General features: G+C 33.0%; 1 protein-coding gene and 1 long non-coding RNA gene across 3 annotated transcripts in view; both read right to left on the bottom strand.

Moving 5' to 3' along the window:
* Window positions 1-18,572, bottom strand: part of LOC145334618 (sodium/potassium-transporting ATPase subunit alpha-like) — a 91,910-nt gene that overhangs the window by 13,364 nt on the left and 59,974 nt on the right. The window contains exons 17-19 of the mRNA XM_080180152.1: window positions 17,261-17,343; window positions 16,049-16,158; window positions 15,389-15,564 (exon numbers count right to left, since the gene is read on the bottom strand). Coding sequence (XP_080036278.1) covers window positions 15,389-15,564; window positions 16,049-16,158; window positions 17,261-17,343 — 369 coding nt within the window. The remainder of the gene's footprint in view (window positions 1-15,388; window positions 15,565-16,048; window positions 16,159-17,260; window positions 17,344-18,572) is intronic.
* Window positions 2,053-11,507, bottom strand: LOC145334637 (uncharacterized). Of its 2 annotated transcripts, none has more exons than XR_013884896.1 (8): window positions 11,094-11,507; window positions 10,260-10,359; window positions 9,534-9,681; window positions 8,929-9,041; window positions 4,805-4,875; window positions 3,891-3,947; window positions 3,456-3,511; window positions 2,053-3,229 (listed from the first exon to the last, which is right to left on the bottom strand). It is a non-coding gene; the product is annotated as an uncharacterized LOC145334637 (long non-coding RNA). The 2 variants fall into 2 exon arrangements; XR_013884897.1 differs by having other exon boundaries at window positions 9,534-9,613; window positions 11,094-11,483.

Genomic DNA, 18,572 nt, shown 5'->3' on the forward strand with positions numbered 1-18,572 from the left:
ATTATCCTATTATATAAAGATGTAACTCTTTTTATACATTTTAATTGGAATCGATGATCTGTTTAATAGTGAAACAATTGTCTTCCATTAATAAAATGTTAAAAAATAACCCATGTTACATATATAAATAAATCCTTATAATAAAGTAACAGGATGTCTCTGTGTTTGTAAGTTTGTACTGAAGGATCTTGTTAACCGCTGAACCGATCGGGTTCTCCTTAACAGGGTAGCTTCTCATATGTCCCGGGAAAAAAACATAACTAACACAATCTATCAGCGAAAAAATATTTTTGGTAAATAGCTGATTTTAAAATAGATTGATAAGAGAAAAAAAATTACGTATCCCTAGAGGCCTCTAGGGGCGTAGCCGCTAGTCCTATTATATAAAGTAGTAAGTGTTTGTTGTCTGTCCCAAAGGATCTCGCTAACCGCTGAACCGATATTGTTCTCCTTTACAGTGAAGCTTCTTATAGGTCCTGGGAAGGTTTTAAACTATTTTTCGAGAGGGTGTCCTAACCTCCCTCTCCCCCCAAAAAATTATTTTTATAACTCTTTGGAAACTCAAATTTAAAATAGGATGAGGTCGACTTTTCCTTCTCCTACCAGTGCAGTGCCCCTAGAGGCTTCTAGGGGCGTAGCCGCTAGTATTATATAAAGTAGTAAGCCTTTTTTGGTCTGTAACAAAGGATCTTGCTAACCGCTGAACCGATTAGGTTCTCCATTGTAGAGAACCTTCCCATAGGTCCCGGGATGGTTTTAGGCTATTTTATATTTAAGCCTTGGGATGGTTTTAGGCTATTTTTCTTCCACCTCCTTACCCCTCAACAGAAAGAGTCTACTAGATGCCAGGGGCGCAGCCGCTATTCCAATTATAAAAAGTAAAGAAGGATATCGCTAACCGCTGAACCGATTAGGTTCTCCATTGTAGAGAACCTTTACATAGGTACAGGATGGTTTTAGGCAACTTTTTTATCTTAATTTAAGTCTAGGGATGGTTTTAGTCTATTCTGCTCTTTTCTACCCATTGAAATACAAAGCCACCAAAGGCTAGGGACGCAGCCGCTAGTTTCATACAAAAAGTTGTAAAATGTAAAAGTTTTGAATGTCTAAATAAACGAAAAAAGCTAACACATGGACGGAACGACCCTAATTATAGAAAACCTTTGCTTCCGTATGCAGTTTATGGGGTGGATAATGTGTGAAAACCAGTCTTCAAGATCTAAGGGATAAGATAATGGCCGGTAAAATGATTTTAATTTCCAAGTTTAATTAATCAATTACAACTTTCTATTTATTTTTTTTCTATTGTCTATTTATTAAACTTTTCCCCCCCTTTTGGTTAAATAGTAAAACTTCAATGTACGCCCTTGAATTGATTTCATAATTATCAGCTGTTTTGAGTTCAATCACTTCCGGCGAAAAAAATAAGTTGCCAACCTTCTATAGAGTTTGTACCACATAAATAGGAATGTGAAAAAAAACATTACATTGGTTGAGACTAGCAGCTACGCCACTAGAGGCTTCCATGGACATTTAGGGTAATTAATCAAATAAAAATGTCTGACTCTAAGCCTGGTATTTTATTTTTGACCAGGAAATTAATTTTTTTCTGATGGGTAGGGTAGGAACTTTTCCCAGCCAGAAAGTAGCATCACTATCGCGCTACTATAGCGCACGATATCGTGTAGCAATCGAGCACGAGTTCTTACGATATCGCTAAATAGTCGTCCAATGCACATTGACGATATGTTACGATAAGTGGTCGAAAAGGTACTTAGAGCTGCGCGATACACCTACGAACTCGTAAGTGATATCGTAAGTATCGTACGCGATATCGCATCAGTTTCGTAGCAGTTTCGTTATGGCATTGACGCATTTTTTACGACATTTAGCGATATCGCATCAATGTCGCGAGTATTTATGGGGGTCAATTAAACGATAAACGCGATTAAATCGCATAACTCGTACACGATACAATAGCTACATTTACGATAAAGTCGCATACGATTGCTTTCCGAATTTGGCGAGTAGCTGGTTAAAAAAATCAGATAATAATTTATTTAATATTTATTCAAAGATTCAAAGAACATATACAAAAAAAGGATACTGTATGACATTTTCTTTCATAATAAACTTTAAATATATTAGAACATTTACTAACAAGACAACATCCATAACAGCAAGACCAAAAAAATATCTCTTAATTACTGAAAAAAGTATTATTCAATAACTTAAGTTTTTCTTTGCTCCCAAGTTTGAAATTGATAGGACACATAATCCAGAACAAACCTATTTATACATGAGTGTTACTTTAAAAAAAGGCTACATTATTTTTACAAATAAAGGGTGACAACATCCATAAAAGCAAAGCATTAAACGGTATGACAGACGAACATTAACTCTAGAAGAGTGTCATAACTGAATATACAAAATATAAATGATTTGACAACATTCTATGTAAAGTTAAAAAAACTCCATAAATACAGAAACTGTAAAAGGACATAATGACAAATAAAAAAATGTTGTTAAAATGCTATAAATCAAGATGTTTAAAATGGAATCATGAAAAGTTTAAAATCGATAGGATAATTTTAACATGACTAAATTAACAGAAAAGCTAACGTTATGGACGTACGGACGGACCGATCCTTAAAAAAGCATATATGGCATCATACTATAAACAATTTTCTACGAATATTAAAATAAATATAAATTAATACAAGCTTTGTTATCGAGGGCCTTTGGCCCCTTGGGTCGAACAAAACTGGTTTTAATTTCATTTTCTACATAAAGCTTAAAAAAATTTCAGATTTCTAGGGAAGACTTTTTCTTGTTTGTTTTTGTAAGTTACAATTTATTGTTTTTATCATTTGGAATTTTTTTTTAAAATGCAAAGTTTTATTTGTCTAGGTAAGTTCTTTAATTAGTTTTCTTATAAACATGGCTTACAACATCCATAAAAGCGAAGCACTGAAACTGTAGGTTAATGAAATTTAACTGTCACTAAACACTTCCAGATAGAATTTCACTTTTCATATTCATTACCTATAAGGTAATAAATGTCACAAGGAGAATTTTAGGTCACAGAGTTCACATTAGGGAGATGTTATCCCTATGACTTCCATCATACTCCGCCACCACCTGGGCTCCGGTTGTACGGACAGAGCTTAGGGGCAAGAATTAAATGAACCGTGGTGGCTCCCACGACCAAGGCCTCTGGGTTGCTTCTCTGAAAAAATATTAACAATTAATAAACGTTTTAACTAATAATTGTTTTCTATAAAAGGTGTAGTTTTGTGTCTTAACATTTGGGATGTACATCAATCTATCGGTCATTGTCTTAACCCTTTTAGATCCCTAAGTTTTATATTTTATATCATCGTATTGTAGACAGCTTTCCGCGAACATTATGCGGATAGTATGGCGAAAAACTGGTTCTAATCCATCGAATATACCTGGTTGTCAACAGCCTGTCCAGCCTCTCCTACACCATACCATCTCCTTCCTCAACCTTAAATTATATACTTACAATAAAGTAACACGATGTCTGTACAACCGAAGGATCTCGCTAACCCCTGAACTGATATGATTCTCCTTTACAGGGTTTCTCTAAAGACCTTGTAAGGTTCATTTTTTCGGGGAAAAGAATAAAAGAAATATTTAATTTGCAACAAGAATGAAGAAAGGGAAGAGAAAGCGCCCCTAGAATCCCCCCCCCAAAAAAAAAATAATATATTAATAACAGAATCTCTATGTGTCTATCTGAACCACAACAAAATTGCTTATTAAATTAAAATTAAAATAGGGGCGTAGCCGCTAGAATTATGTAAAATAGTAATGTTTTTCAGCAGCTTAAGATTTGGATAACTACATAATTACTATCTATGTACCTGACTGGATGGACTGAGAAATTCCATTAAAACCTAGCTATCTTCCTTCATCCGCACCTAGAAAAATAAAATTTCTGTATGAAAGGATTCTAATTTATTAAAGAATAAGACAATGGACGATAAATTAATGTACATCACAAATGTTTATCATTAATTTCTTATCAATAATCTGACAATAAATTCTCAGGCATCTGAATTAATATTAATATATGTCACAGTGCAAATGAAGGTGCTTTGACTTTTGTGTCAGAACTTAAATTGGGACATAGTGCATTCCATTACCCTAGGTTAGGTAACTTCATTTCACTTTTCAATAAAATCTAAAATGCAGCGGTTTTTCAGAAAATTAAATTTGAAAATTTCAAGTTCAATTTTCACCCAATAGGAGTTACCGCATAATCATGACAAGAAAAGCAAAGATTATTTATTTAAAATTTTGAACAACTTTGCTTTTATAATGTTCTTCATAAAACCACTCCTGAAGTGAGTTAATTAATGGCCATTTTTATCAATTGCTTTGCTAAGGTCACTGAAATTCAGCCTTAAATAAATCATATATAGAGAGGTTTTGTGACTGACTTTATAAAAGCAAAGTTGTTCAAAATTTTAAATAAATAATCTTTGCTTTTCTTGTCATGATTTTGCGGTAACTACTAGTGGGTGAAAATTGAACTTGAAATTTTTAAATCTAATTTTCTCAAAAACCGCTGCATTTTAGATTTTATTGAAAAGAGAAATGAAGTTACCTAACTTAGGGTAATGAAATGCGCTATGTCCCAATTTAGGTTCTGACACTAAAGTCAAAGCACCTTCGAAGGCACTGTGATGTATTTTAAGAAGTTGCAGGGACCCTAAGGGATAAGGCCAATTTCAATAGAAGAAAAATTGATAAAAAAAAATAAATAAAAAGCTACCTATTAAATAAATCCTTTGATAAAAGAATTATTCAGCGTTCTTGAAACCAATGGCCTTCCGGTATCCAAAACTAAAACAGGATTAGATTGTTAAATTTTTAGTATGACATTTGTCCCAAATGAAGTCACTGTAATGAAAGACGCTTCCGCAGAGAAGGAAAGAAAAAGAGAGGATTAATATCAGAGAGGGAGAGGACATTAGGCTGTTTATTACACTAGTCCCCAATATTTTATAATGACGTTTTCTTATTTGTTTGTTAAACAACTTTGGGGACTTGGTTAATTCATTAAGTTAAGTGTCCAACCGTTTTCTCCCCTCCTTGGTGTAAAAAACTAAAAGAATATGCAAGAGGGGAGATTATATAAATAAAAAAATATTACCTATTACTTTAAATTTCACTTAATTTTACTTTATTTTCCTGTGAAAAGATTGAGGGGGAGAGAGGAAGAATATTTACCCCCATCCACTTACAAGGGGGACGTAACTGAAGCTTTTTTGATGCAGGGGGGGGGGGGGGTTTTCTCTGGAACCACTTGATGAACCGTGTAAATTTTATGGACTTAAGCTTTTATGGGTATGAACATCTTATGGTTTCAAAGTCAACCCCCTACCCCCACCCCCTAGCCCCCCGGGGCTCAAAAACCCCCTAAAAATGAACCTAACCTTAATTTTCTCAGAAACCATTTGACCAATAGGGATGATTTCTTAAACTGAAGCTTTTATGGTTATAAACTAACTTCTAGTTTAAAAGTTACTCCCATGCCGACAACCCCTAGCCCTCCGGGGCTCAAAAAAAAACCCTATAAATGAACCTAACCTTAATTTTCTCAGAAACCATTCGACCAATAGAGATGATTTCTTAAACCTAAGCTTTTATGATTATAAACTAAATTTTGGTTTAAAAGTCACCCCCCTGCCGCCAACCCCTAGCCCTCCGGGGCTCCAAAAAACCCTAAAAATGAACCTAACCTTAATTTTCTCAGAAACCATTCGACTAATAGAGATGAATTTTTAAGCTTAAACTTTTATGGTTATAAACTAAATTTTGGTTTAGAAGTCACCCCCCTGCCGCCTACCCCTAGCCCTCCGGGGATCAAAAAAAAACCATAAAATGAACCTAACCTTTATTTTCTCAGAAACCATTTGACAAATAGAGATGATTTCTTAAACTTAAGCTTTTATGGTAATAAACTAACTTCTAGTTTAGAAGTCACCCCCCTGCTGCCAACCCCTAGCCCCCCGGGGCTCCAAAAAACCCTAAAAATGAACCTAACCTTTATTTTCTCAGAAACCATTCGACCAATAGATATCATTTCTTAAACTTAAGCTTTTATGGTTATAAAGTAACTTCTAGCCCTCAGGGATAAAAAAAAAACAATAAAAATGAACCTAACCTTTATTTTCTCAGAAACCATTTGACAAATAGAGATGATTTCTTAAACTTAAGCTTTTATGGTTATAAACTAACTTCAGTTTTGTAGTTACCCGCTGCCGCCAACCACTAGGCCCCCCGGGCTCAAAAAACCCTAAAATTAACCTAACCTTAATTTTCTCAGAAACCATTTAATCAATAGAGATGATTTCTTAAACTTAAGCTTTTATGCTTATAAACTAACTTTTAGTATAGAAGTCAACCCCCCCCTGCGCCAACCCCTAGCCCTCCGGTGCTCAAAAAACCCTAAAAATTGACCTAACCTATTTTTTTCAGAAACTATTTAATCAAGAGAGATAATTTCTTAAACTTAAGCTTTTATGCTTATAAAATAACTTATAGTTTAGAAGTCACTCCCCTGCCGCAAACCCCTATCCCTCCGGGGCTCAAATAACCCTACAAATGAATCTAACCTTTATTTTCTCAGAAACCATTTAATCAATAGAGAGGATTTCTTAAACTAATTCTTTTATGATTATAAACTTACTTTTAGTTCAGAAGTCACCCCCCTGCCGCCAACCATTAGCTTTCCGGGGCTTAAAAATCCTAAAAATGAACCTAACTTTAATTTTCTCAGAAACTGTTTGATCAAGGGAGATGATTTCTTAAACTTAAGCTTTTATGCTTATAAACTAACTTATAGTTAAGAAGTCACCCCCCTGCCGCAAACCCCTAGCCCTCAGAGGCTTAAAAAAACTTCTAAACTAAAAGTTAATTTATAAGCATAAAAGCTTAAGTTTAAGAAATCATATCTATTGATCAAATGGTTTCTGAGAAAATTAAGGTTAGGTTCATTTTTAGGGTTTTTGAGCCCAGGAGGGCTAGGGATTGGCGGCAGGGAGGTGACAACTAAACTAGAAGCTAATTTATTAGCATCATAGCTTAAGTTTAAGCAATCATCTCTATTAATCAAATGGTTTCTGAGAAAATTAAGGTTAGGTTCATTTTAGGGTTTTTTGAGCCCCATAGGGCTAGAAGTTGGAGGCAGGCTGGTGACTTCTAAACTATAAGTTAGTTTATAAGCATAAAAGTTCTAGTTTAAGAAATCATCTCTATTGTTCTAATGGTTTCTGAGAAAATAAAGGTTAGGTTCATTTTTTCGGGTTTTTTTTATCTCCAGAGGGCTAGGGGTTGGCCCCTTTTTAACCAAAAATTAGTTTATAACCATAAAAGCTTAAGTTTGAAAAATTATCTCTATTGATCAAATGGATTCTGAGAAAATTAAGGTTGGGTTCATTTATAGGGTTTTTTTTGGAGCCCCGGAGGGCTAGGGGTTGGCAGCAGTGGGGTGACTTCTAAACTAGAAGTTAGTTTATTAGCATTATAGCTTAAGTTTAAGCAACTATCTCTATTGATCAAATGGTTTCTGAGAAAATTAAGGTTAGGTTCATTTTAGTGTTTTTTGGAGCCCCGGAGGGCTAGGGTTTGGAGGCAGGGGAGTGATTCTAAACTATAAGTTAGTTTATAAGCATTAAAGCTTAAGTTTAAGAAATCATCTCTATTGATCAAATAGTTTCTGAGAAAATAAAGGTTAGGTTCATTTTATGTTTTTTGGAGCCCCGGAGGGCTAGGGGTTGGCGGCAGGGGGGTGACTTCTAGACCAAAAGCTAGTTTATAACCATAAAAGCTTAAGTTAAAGAAATCATCTCTATTGGTCAAATAGTTTCTGAGAAAATTAAGGTTAGGTTCATTTGGAGGGTTATTTGAGCCCAGGAGGGCTAGGGGTTGGCGGCAGGGGGGTGACTTCTAGACCAAAAGCTAGTTTATAACCATAAAAGCTTAAGTTTAAGAAATCATCTCTATTGGTCGAATGGTTTCTGAGAAAATTAGGGTTAGGTTCATTTTTAGGTTTTTTTGGAGCCCCGGAGGGCTGGGGGTTGGCGGCAGGGGGGTAACTTCTAAACTAGAAGTTAGTTTATAACCATAAAAGCTTAAGTTTAAGAAATCATCCCTATTAGTCAAATGGTTTCTGAGAAAATTAAGGTTAGGTTAATTTTTAGAGGGTTTTTAAGCCCCGTGGGGCTAGGGGGTGGGGGTTGACTTTGATACCATAAGATGCTCATACCCATAAAAGCTTAAGTCCAAAAAATTTACACGGTTCATCAAGTGGTTCCAGAGAAACCCCCCCCCCCCCTGCATCAAAAAAGCTTCAGTTACGTCCCCCTTTTAAGTTTTTATTTAACTTACGACAAAAATTTTTGGAGAGTAAATTAACAGGTATCTAGAGGGATGAGACAATGGACGAAAAATTGATGTACAACCCCATAAATGATACTCAAAATTACCCCTTCTTTAGATTAAAATTAGTTGTTAAAATGTTTGATCACTCAACTTAATGAATCAACGAATCAAATTGACTAACATCCTCAAAGTTTATAAGTCAACGAATAAGAAAACTTCGGGGACTAGTGTAATAAACAGCCCATTGTCTCCTATTTCTTTTGTGATTTTTACTGGTACCCAAACTTTTACATAGATATACACAGACAGACATTTACCCTGTTACTTTTATATAAAGGAAACATTGAGGCGTAGCCACTCTATAAAATAGTACGCACGTACATATAAACAGACAGACAGACATCATGTTACTTTTAAATAAGTATACATATTCAAACAGTCACACTGTTACTTTCATGTAAGGATATGCGGCCTAGCCACTCAACAATAATAAAATTAATCCGTACGTACCTGACTCATAGAGCACACAGACAGACCTATTCTCTCCGATCCTTTTGCTGACCTCTAGCGGATCCAACCAAAGGGTCAACTCCCCAGGCAAACCCGCAGTAATACGGATACATCTGAAATATAATTTGATATAAAAACTTTGGGTACTGATAATTTCTTTGTACATTGTTCCCTCCCTCCCTGATGAACCAAAATACATATATTATTACTTGGATGTTATACCAGATTTTTTATTACTCTAATAAAGTGAAACTTGTAGCTAACTAAAATAACAATTCTCCCCTCCCCTCTTTTAATGGATAAGACAATAAATAATTATTTATGAAAAATATTTTAACTACCACTGTCCTATCCCTCCCAGCCCCAATCCCTCAAATAATTAAAAAGTTTGAAATGGCAGGTATCTAAAGGGATAAGACGATGGCCGATAAATTGATGTTCATCCCCAATGATAATACACAAAATTTCCCCTTCTGTAGATTACAATTAATGATTGTAAAGTTTGGACTAACTAATCTACATTCAATAAGTCTCTAAAATTGCTCTTAACAGCTGTTAATACAAAACTTTGGGTACCTTGTTATAATAAAACTTTGGGTACGTACCTGGCTAGCTGAGTCTCTGACGCGCCTCTCCGGGACAGATGGACAAGGTGGACCAGAAAAACATGGAAGTTATGTTAGGTCTGAAATAACAAGTCATTGGTTGATAAGTTTATACACTATAGGTTACACACTGCAACTTAGGTCCGGTCTAAAATAATAAGGATTAGTTTTATTGTGATTTGGGACACTTACCATTCTTCAGGCCCAGGGATATCTAGTGATAAGATTATAAAATCTCTTCGGTAGATTAAAGTTATTGGTTGAAAAGTTTAAGGATGGAGAGGGACAACGATACAACACTGGAAGTTAGGTTTGGTCAGAAAAAAAGATCACTTATACAGGGATCTAAAGGGATAAGACAATGGCCGATAATTTATGTACATCCCCAATGATGATGCACAAAGTTACCCTATTTGTTAATTGATTAATTAAGTTTGGACGCCGATAGTTACGAAACAAACTATTCAAATCCAAAGTTTTAGAGCCAATGAATAAGATAACGTATAATTGGTATTAAGGGATAAGACAATTTCCGATAAATTATGATAGACAAGATCTTCTGTAGATTAAAAGGTTTGGTTGAAAAGTTTGGACACTACAAGTTAGGGAACCAAACAATCAACACTCAATAAAAGTACCTAAAGTTTAAGAGCCAACGTATAAGGTTACGTTGTTATAAAACTTTGGGTATAAGTATAATTTACAGTCATTATAAAAAAAACCTACCTGTAAAATAAATCCTATAATGATAGAATTATCCAGCGTTCTTGTAACCCTTGGCTCTTGATATTTAAAAGTTTGTCTGTTTGTTGTCCGCTCTCTTATTCTAAAATAAAAAAAATATGTTAATAATAGTTATTTATTGCATCGTAGTATAGACAGCTTTCTGTGGATGTTGAAATTGATAATTGTAAGATTAAAATGAAAGAATAAAGCCATTTTATTAACCCCAAGGGGCCGATGGTTATGATTTTTATTTTCATATTAAAGGAAAACTGTCTGCAATGCGATACTAAAGATGATTTTTCAGTATGAATGAGAAGTGGATATTAAACAGTTTCAAAGCCATACTGGAAATAATAATAATTTCCATAAAGGACATGCCTAAAATAGTATTTTAAAAACTATATGGTAATATTTATTTGTTGAATAGTATTATAGACAGCTTTCCGCGATATCAAAATAAAAAAATCATAGAATAAAAATAGTTTTGTTATAGTCGCAAAGGAAGCAAAACTGGTATTAAGGTATTATCCTCTTACAAATTTTTTTTTAATATGTATTGAAAATTTGAGTACCTAATTTTTGAAAGATCATTTTAACAACCAAAATGTCCTATCCCTCCTTCGGTATAAGCTAACCATCAAATAAAAAGGTATAAAATTGCAGGTTTCTAAAGGGATAAGACAATAATGGTTGATAAATTAATGTACAAAACCAATAATAGTACACAAAATTACCCCTTCTGTAGATTACAATTAATAGTTGTAACGTTTGGACACTAAACTTAATAAACCAAACCAATAAAAATTAGATAAAAGACACTAAAACTTTGGGTACCTGGCTAGCTGCATCTCTGACACGCCCCTTCTGGACGCGCTAAACAATTCAATCTTTATACAATTATGGTTAGAAATACGTTGTAGACTGTACATTGTCGTTCTGAAATAATTTTAAAGGATAAGATGTTACAATAATGAATATGGGAATGATTAACGTAAGTATGTATAGGGATGAAATAGGTTTAGAAACATACTTACATTTCTTATGAAAATCTTAAAAATTGAAGAAAAAAATATTTCTAATTAAGATCAATATCACTGACAAAATTAACACAATTCCATTAAATAAGTCAACTTCATAGACAAACGGACGGACAGACGGCCACGGACGGACCGAATAATATTACAGAAAAGCTTTATTTTTATTTAAAAATACAAATATACTTCTTTTAAATAGTCAATATCACCGAGATCGGTTTTTAATAAATGCCGCGTTTTTTCGACAATTTTTTAGACATTGATTGATTGAACGAAGACGATGGGAGAGTATACAACATAAGAATTTAAAATTTTAAAATTAATATTTTAGCCATACAACTTAAATCCATTTTCGCTACATATTTATCAATGCATCTTTTTAGATCTGTATTAGACATTATACAAATGGCCAAAATAATAATTTTAAAATTTTGAATACTTAAGTTGTATACTCTGCTAAAAACCTTATTCCATCTTGAAGATCAATGCCCCGTACGATTTTAACAGAGTATACAACTTGAGTTTTTAAAATTTTAAATTATTATTTTAGCTATTTGTATAATGTCTAACACAGCTCTAAAAAGACGCATTAATAAATATGCAGCGAAAATGGATTTAAGTTGTATTAGACATAATACAAATGGATAAAAAAAATAATTTTAAAATTTTGAAATCTTATGTTGTATACTCTCCCATCGTCTTCGTTCAATCAGTCAATGTCTAAAAAATTGTCGAAAAAACGCGGCATTTATTAAAAACCGATCTCCGAGAATTTTTTAAAAAAGAACCTATTAACCTAAACACGCCGATGACAAATTAAGTTTGCGGCATTCATGCGCGCGCGTAAGGGTTTTCAACTTTTTTATTTAACTTTAATTTTAAGAATTAGCATCAATCCACAAACATAAAGTTTTTGACTTTGGACATGTATACATTCATATTAAGTATTCTAGAAGTAAATATATTTCTAATGTTCCTTATTTAAAAATCTTGACATAAAATTAATTCCATGCCTAAATAAGTTGGCAAGTTTGAAGCCAAGTTCATTTTCAACATTTAAAAAACAAATAATGTTTTCTAATTTAGTAATCTTTTGAATTATCAGAAAATTTAACGCTCTTTCATTAAAAAATTTAAATAATGTAAATTAAATTTTTGTATTTTTTAAGATACATTTTTAAAATGAACTTGTCTTTTATGAATGATGACGCCACTTAGCTACGAACTTTGCCATATTTTTACCATAATATCGTAAATACGATTTTGTCGCTAATTTAGCAAAAACTCGCGTAAGATATATACGACTATATCGCCAATATCGTAAATACGATTTTGTCGCAAAATTAGCAAAGATATCGTGAGCAACTTTAGGCGATATTTACTATATTTTCGCAAAAAATCGTAAATACGATATTGGCGATAAAATACAATATATCGCACGCGAGTTTTCTTACGACGTTTCTGGCTGGGTTTCTTTAAGCAATTTCTCTTGGGAGCCCAGACAAACATCCTGTTACTTTTATAAAAGGATTGATAATTACATATAGTTATTGAAGAAAATATCAGTAAAAAAAAACAATATATTTAAATTTGTTTGAAATTATTACTTTTTTGGTCTTGGTCTAATATTTGTATGTGTTGGCTAGTGAAGGATTATAAAGACTCCTGTTCTTATTTTCTGCTATCCTGTTATTATAAGGTTTATTTCTCAGTAAAATTATGTTAATATTATCAATAATTTTATGAATTAAAAACATAAACACTAAATGTCAAAAGATACAACCAAAAAAATACTGAATGTACTATTATTTCTTAAGATAATTTCATATTTGTTTTCCAGACTGGGGTTCCTCCTCTAAAGTACAAACAAATATTTCAGGTCAAAAGATACAACCCAAACTTATCCTACACATCTTGTTCTGATATCCCAATAAACATAAGGAAATATATGTGAGAAAAACCAAGATTTTGAGAGAATAAGGAAGGTGAAAAGGCAGAATTTATATATTCTCTATACCTCTATTTCAGTTATGATATCCCAATATAAATTAGGAAAATTATCTGAGAAAAAGGAAGAATTAGGGGAATTAAGGAAGAACTTCATAGAATAAGCTAGGTTATCTGAAAATAAGAGAGAATTAGTAAGGAAAAGGAAGAATTACTTAGAATAAGGTAGATTTTCTTAGAATAAGGAAGAATGTCTTAGAATAAGGTAGATTTTCTTAGAATAAGGAAGAATGTCTTAGAATAAGGTAGATTTTCATAGAATTAGGAAGTATTTCTTAGAATAAGGTAGATCTTATTAGAATAAGGAAGAATTTCTTAGAATAAGGAAGAATGTCTTAGAATAAGGTAGATTTTCTTAGAATAAGGAAGAATGTCTTATAATAAGGTAGATCTTATTAGAATAAGGTAGATTTTCTCAGAATAAGGAAGAATGTCTTATAATAAGGTAGATTTTCATAGAATTAGGAAGTATTTCTTAGAATGAGGTAGATCTTATTAGAATAAGGAAGAATTTCTTAGAATAAGGAAGAATGTCTTAGAATAAGGTAGATTTTCTTAGAATTAGGAAGAATGTCTTAGAATAAGGTAGATTTTCTTAGAATTAGGAAGAATGTCTTAGAATAAGGTAGATTTTCTTAGAATAAGGAAGAATGTCTTATAATAAGGTAGATCTTATTAGAATAAGGTAGATTTTTTCAGAATAAGGAAGAATGTCTTATAATAAGGTAGATTTTCATAGAATTAGGAAGTATTTCTTAGAATAAGGTAGATCTTATTAGAATAAGGAAGAATTTCTTAGAATAAGGAAGAATGTCTTAGAATAAGGTAGATTTTCTTAGAATAAGGAAGAATGTCTTAGAATAAGGTAGATTTTCTTAAAATAAGGAAGAATGTCTTATAATAAGGTAGATTTTCATAGAATTAGGAAGTATTTCTTAGAATAAGGAAGAATTTGCAAGAATAAGGTAGGTCTTCTTAGAATAAGGGAGAATTTGTGTAATTAAGGTAGAATTTCTGAGAATAAGTGAGAATTTGGGTAAATAAGGTAGATTTATTAAGCATAGTTGTAATAGTAAGGAAAAGGAAGAATTTCTAAGAATTAGGAAGAATTTGTAAGATGGTGGACAGAGGTCACCTTCCTTTAGTGAGAATTTGTAAGATAGTGGACAGAAATCACCTTCCTTACTGAGAATTTGTAAGAAAAAGGAAAGTAAATAGCCTTCCTATACCCAAGGAAGGGAATTTCTGTCCTTTTTAGGAATGACTTCATTTTCTTCATATGATCCAAATGTTTCTTTTTATTCTTTAAGACATAGGCGTCCAAGGGGGGGGGGGGGTAATGGGGCGATTACCCCCCCCTAACGATTTTGGGGGAGCCGTAGGCACCCCCAAAATTTTTTTCATTTTACCCCCCCCATTCAAAATTTACCCCTACCCTGGGGGTGCCGTAGGCACCCCCAACCATTTAGGAGGGGGTATTTACCCCCTCAAACATTTTTTGGGGGGTAAATACCCCCCCCCCCAAAATAAAAAATCTCTAATAAAAAAAATTTTTGCGCGCTTCGCGCGCATTTTTAATACTATATATTTAATAAAATTTAAATTACCCCCCCCAAAAATTTTACCCCGGGGGTAAATTTTGGGGGGGGTAAACTAAATTTACCCCTGCCAACAGATTTCAGGGGGGGTAATTAACCCCCCCAAGCAAATTTTACCCCCGGGGTAAAAATTTTGGGGGGAGTAAAAAAAATTTGCGGCGCGCTTCGCGCGCCATTTTACCCCCCCTAAAAAATTTTTACCCCCCCCAAAATAAAAAGCTTGGACGCCCCTGCTTTAAGAGTATTGATCTAGAATGAAACAAATTAATTTTATACATTTCTGAAAAAATTGATTATATAAAAATATCAAAATACCAGTAATTTATAGGGAAATTTTATATTCCTGAATCTTCTGGAATACCTGACCCAAATATGACAATCCCTTTCTTCAAAAAATAATGTATAGCATCCTAACGGGTTTGAATTTGAGGCATAGTCACGGCTGCCGAGCCCTGCAAAGTATGATTACCATTCCGTTATTGACCCTTACCTTAATACCAGCAGACCTACACTTGCAGACAGCGTCAGGTACAGCAGCCCTGGGCGGGTCAATCATGGACATCAGCCCCACAAATCTTAATCCCTCCAGCGGGAAGTTAGGGTCCTCAGCGTCGAAAGAAAAACCGTCGGGGAATTTTTCTTTGTCCAGTTTGAAATCACAGAAACCTAAACAAAGTATAATAAAAAGTTTAGTTGGGGGGGAAAAAAACATTAATTTTACACGCAAGTCATTTTCTATACATCATTAAATCCATTACTCTAAAATAAAGATGAGAGAGCTAGTATTAAAGTATAGCCAACAAGCGAAATAAATCTAAAATAATATTTGGGGGACAGATAAAACGTTGTCAATTTTACAATGTGTTGCCCCCTAACGACAGCTGATAATATCGTATTTAATGATTTTTTCCCCAGTTAATTTCATTGTAGGTATAAGCTGTGAGGTCTTACATATCAAAAGATTAATTAAATAACAGGCAAATTTGTGTTGTATGGATGCTGATTGGTACAGGGAATATAAACTAAACTATCTTGAACTATCTAAAATGGACTCTTCATGACTTACATTTTAAATATTCAAGCTTTAAAAAATTAAAATATATAGAAGAACATATACAACATACATACATTAAATCAAATATAAAATTACCTAAAACTCTTTCTCCAAGTCCACCAAGCTCCAGGTAGGCATTGTTGAACTTCTCCTTCCATTCATCTGTTAGTTCTATATCCTCGTTGTTGATAATAATTGTTGCACACCTAAAAATTGTTTTTTTTTAAAGCGAAGCTATTCTATAATTAGGGTCGGTCCGTCCGTCCGTCCGTCCGAGAAAGATAGCTTTTATTCGTTAATTTAGGCATGTTAGAATTGTCCTATCGATTTCAAACTTTGCATGATGATTCCCCTAAAAGTTAGGTACGATTTAGAAAGCGTAGCAACTATATAATCATTACCAGAATGTCCGTACGTCCATTTTAAACATGTTGATTTTCTACTTTTTTAACAACAAATTTTTATGTGATCTAAATGTCCGTTTGATCTGATTTTTGGTATATTAATTCCTGGGACAACAAAGAACAATATTATAAGCGAAGCAACTCTATAATCAAGTCGTGAGAATGTAAGTATGTCCATAAACATTATCCTGTATCAAGCAGTTTTTCAACAAATTTACTTACAATTTTGCTTCGACTATTATACTTTTATATTCTGATTATTCAGTTCAGACACTATACAAGTGTTAATGTCCGTTTGTCCTATCATTTCAGTGCTTCGCTTTTATGGATGTTGTCATCCTTGTTTTGTATTGAAACTACTTTATAATTCACTTTGCCTGTCCGTCCGTAGTATTTACTTAGCTTCTATTAAAGGTATACATCTGAATTTTCTTGTCAACATTGGATCTTATAATTATGGAGCAAATTTATAAATTTAAATATATAACATCCATGCTTTAAAGCAGCTTTTTGGCTACTTTTCTATTTGTAGTGATTTCCACATATCTTAGGTGTTTTTAATCTTTTAATTAAGATTTTTAATTTTGAATATTAACAAAGTAATTTTGCCAAACAAATACCTTTTCTTTTTCCCTATCAGCATAAAAAGTTTTAAAAATTTTCCCTTGTTGAAAATAAATTAATGTATTTGATCATATAATTATAGCAATTATGAAGTATAAAGTGAACTAAAGAGAATTATAATTTGACAAATTACAAACAATAACAAACTTGGTACAGAATTTTAACAAGGATGATTGTCGCAACAATGTTAGCGTTGCTTGCCCTTTTAGTATTTAAGATAAATATACCAAATTCTGTTTATCTTATCCTGTTCTTGCATTTAAATTAAAGATTGTTGTACCTGGCCAGAATCCTTTCTGGAGCTCCCTTCATTACCAGCAGATATCCAGGAACATCTTCGTCTCCACACTCATGGATGGATACCTGCCATAATAACAAGGATGATTAATATCAGTAAAAGAAAATATATTAAATTGCATTTATTTTAAAGATTTGTGTATTTTGAAAAGAAAATATTATTTATCAATTTTAAGTTTTCTCATCTCTAAACAAGAATCTAAGAAGTTTTGATAAATTTAGAAAGATCAACAATGACTTCAAGGTTTTGTATTTCAAGGTGGTGAAATAAGGGTTCACATATTGGCGTAATTGATAATTTGTTCTCTTCATACAAGGGAAGTGTCGACAAAATCTGCAGTAATGTATAGCCCACATTAAATTTTATTGGTCTATGTCGAATTCATGGCAAAAATAAATGATTCATTGCTGACAAAATACTGACATGGCTGTTGTAGTTATATTTTAGCTAATCAGACCGACATAGTTACGAACAAGTTACAACTACCGAACATTTACAACTTTGCGCTACAGTTTTGGGTTCAACCTTGATATATGAACTTGAAAATGGCCCTCTCTTCTTTGTTTACTACAAAGTTTCAGAGACCTTTCAGGTTAGATATTTATTTTATATATCTTGAAACAATTATTTACTTCAAATATATCTAAACCAGAATAATTGGATCTATTTTGTGTGTGTGTGTGTGTGTGTGTGTGGGTGATTTTTAGGAAAGCCCTTGTTGTGCTGATTTAATGTCGATACGTCACTCTATGTAGACCGTATGGCATTGAACAAAAGAGGTAATGGCTGACATACTATCAATGTGGACTTTATCTATTGGCAGTCTTAATGTAGTTATACTATAAAATAATAAATTGTAAAATTGTTATGAAAGATATATTATCTATTTATCCCTCAGAATGTACAAATTGCCCTTTTTTTTATAAATTTTTATAGACATTAGACATTTGGGACATGAAATAATTCGAAAGACATTATGCTGATACATTAACATATTAGAAAGGGGGAAAATGACGGTTTTAAAGTTAAATACAAGATTATGCGACAAGACATACAGACAAACACATGTGACCTGTAGAATAGACTAGCTGTTAAAAGTATACCTGTATAATTTGTTGGCACTTTATAGATATGCAACTAGCGGCTACGCCCCTAGAGGCCTCTAGGGGCACTTGAGAAGAGGATAGTGGAATTTGATAACCAAATTTCTTATTTTAGATTTGAAAAGAAAAAGTTAAAAAAAAATATTTTTTTTTTGGGGGGGGGGCGAAATTTTTTTTTTTGGGGGGTAGGG

This window comes from Acartia tonsa, chromosome 2 (assembly GCF_053477335.1).
Source record: "Acartia tonsa isolate MP-2025a chromosome 2, ASM5347733v1, whole genome shotgun sequence".
Lineage (NCBI taxonomy): Eukaryota > Metazoa > Arthropoda > Copepoda > Calanoida > Acartiidae > Acartia > Acartia tonsa.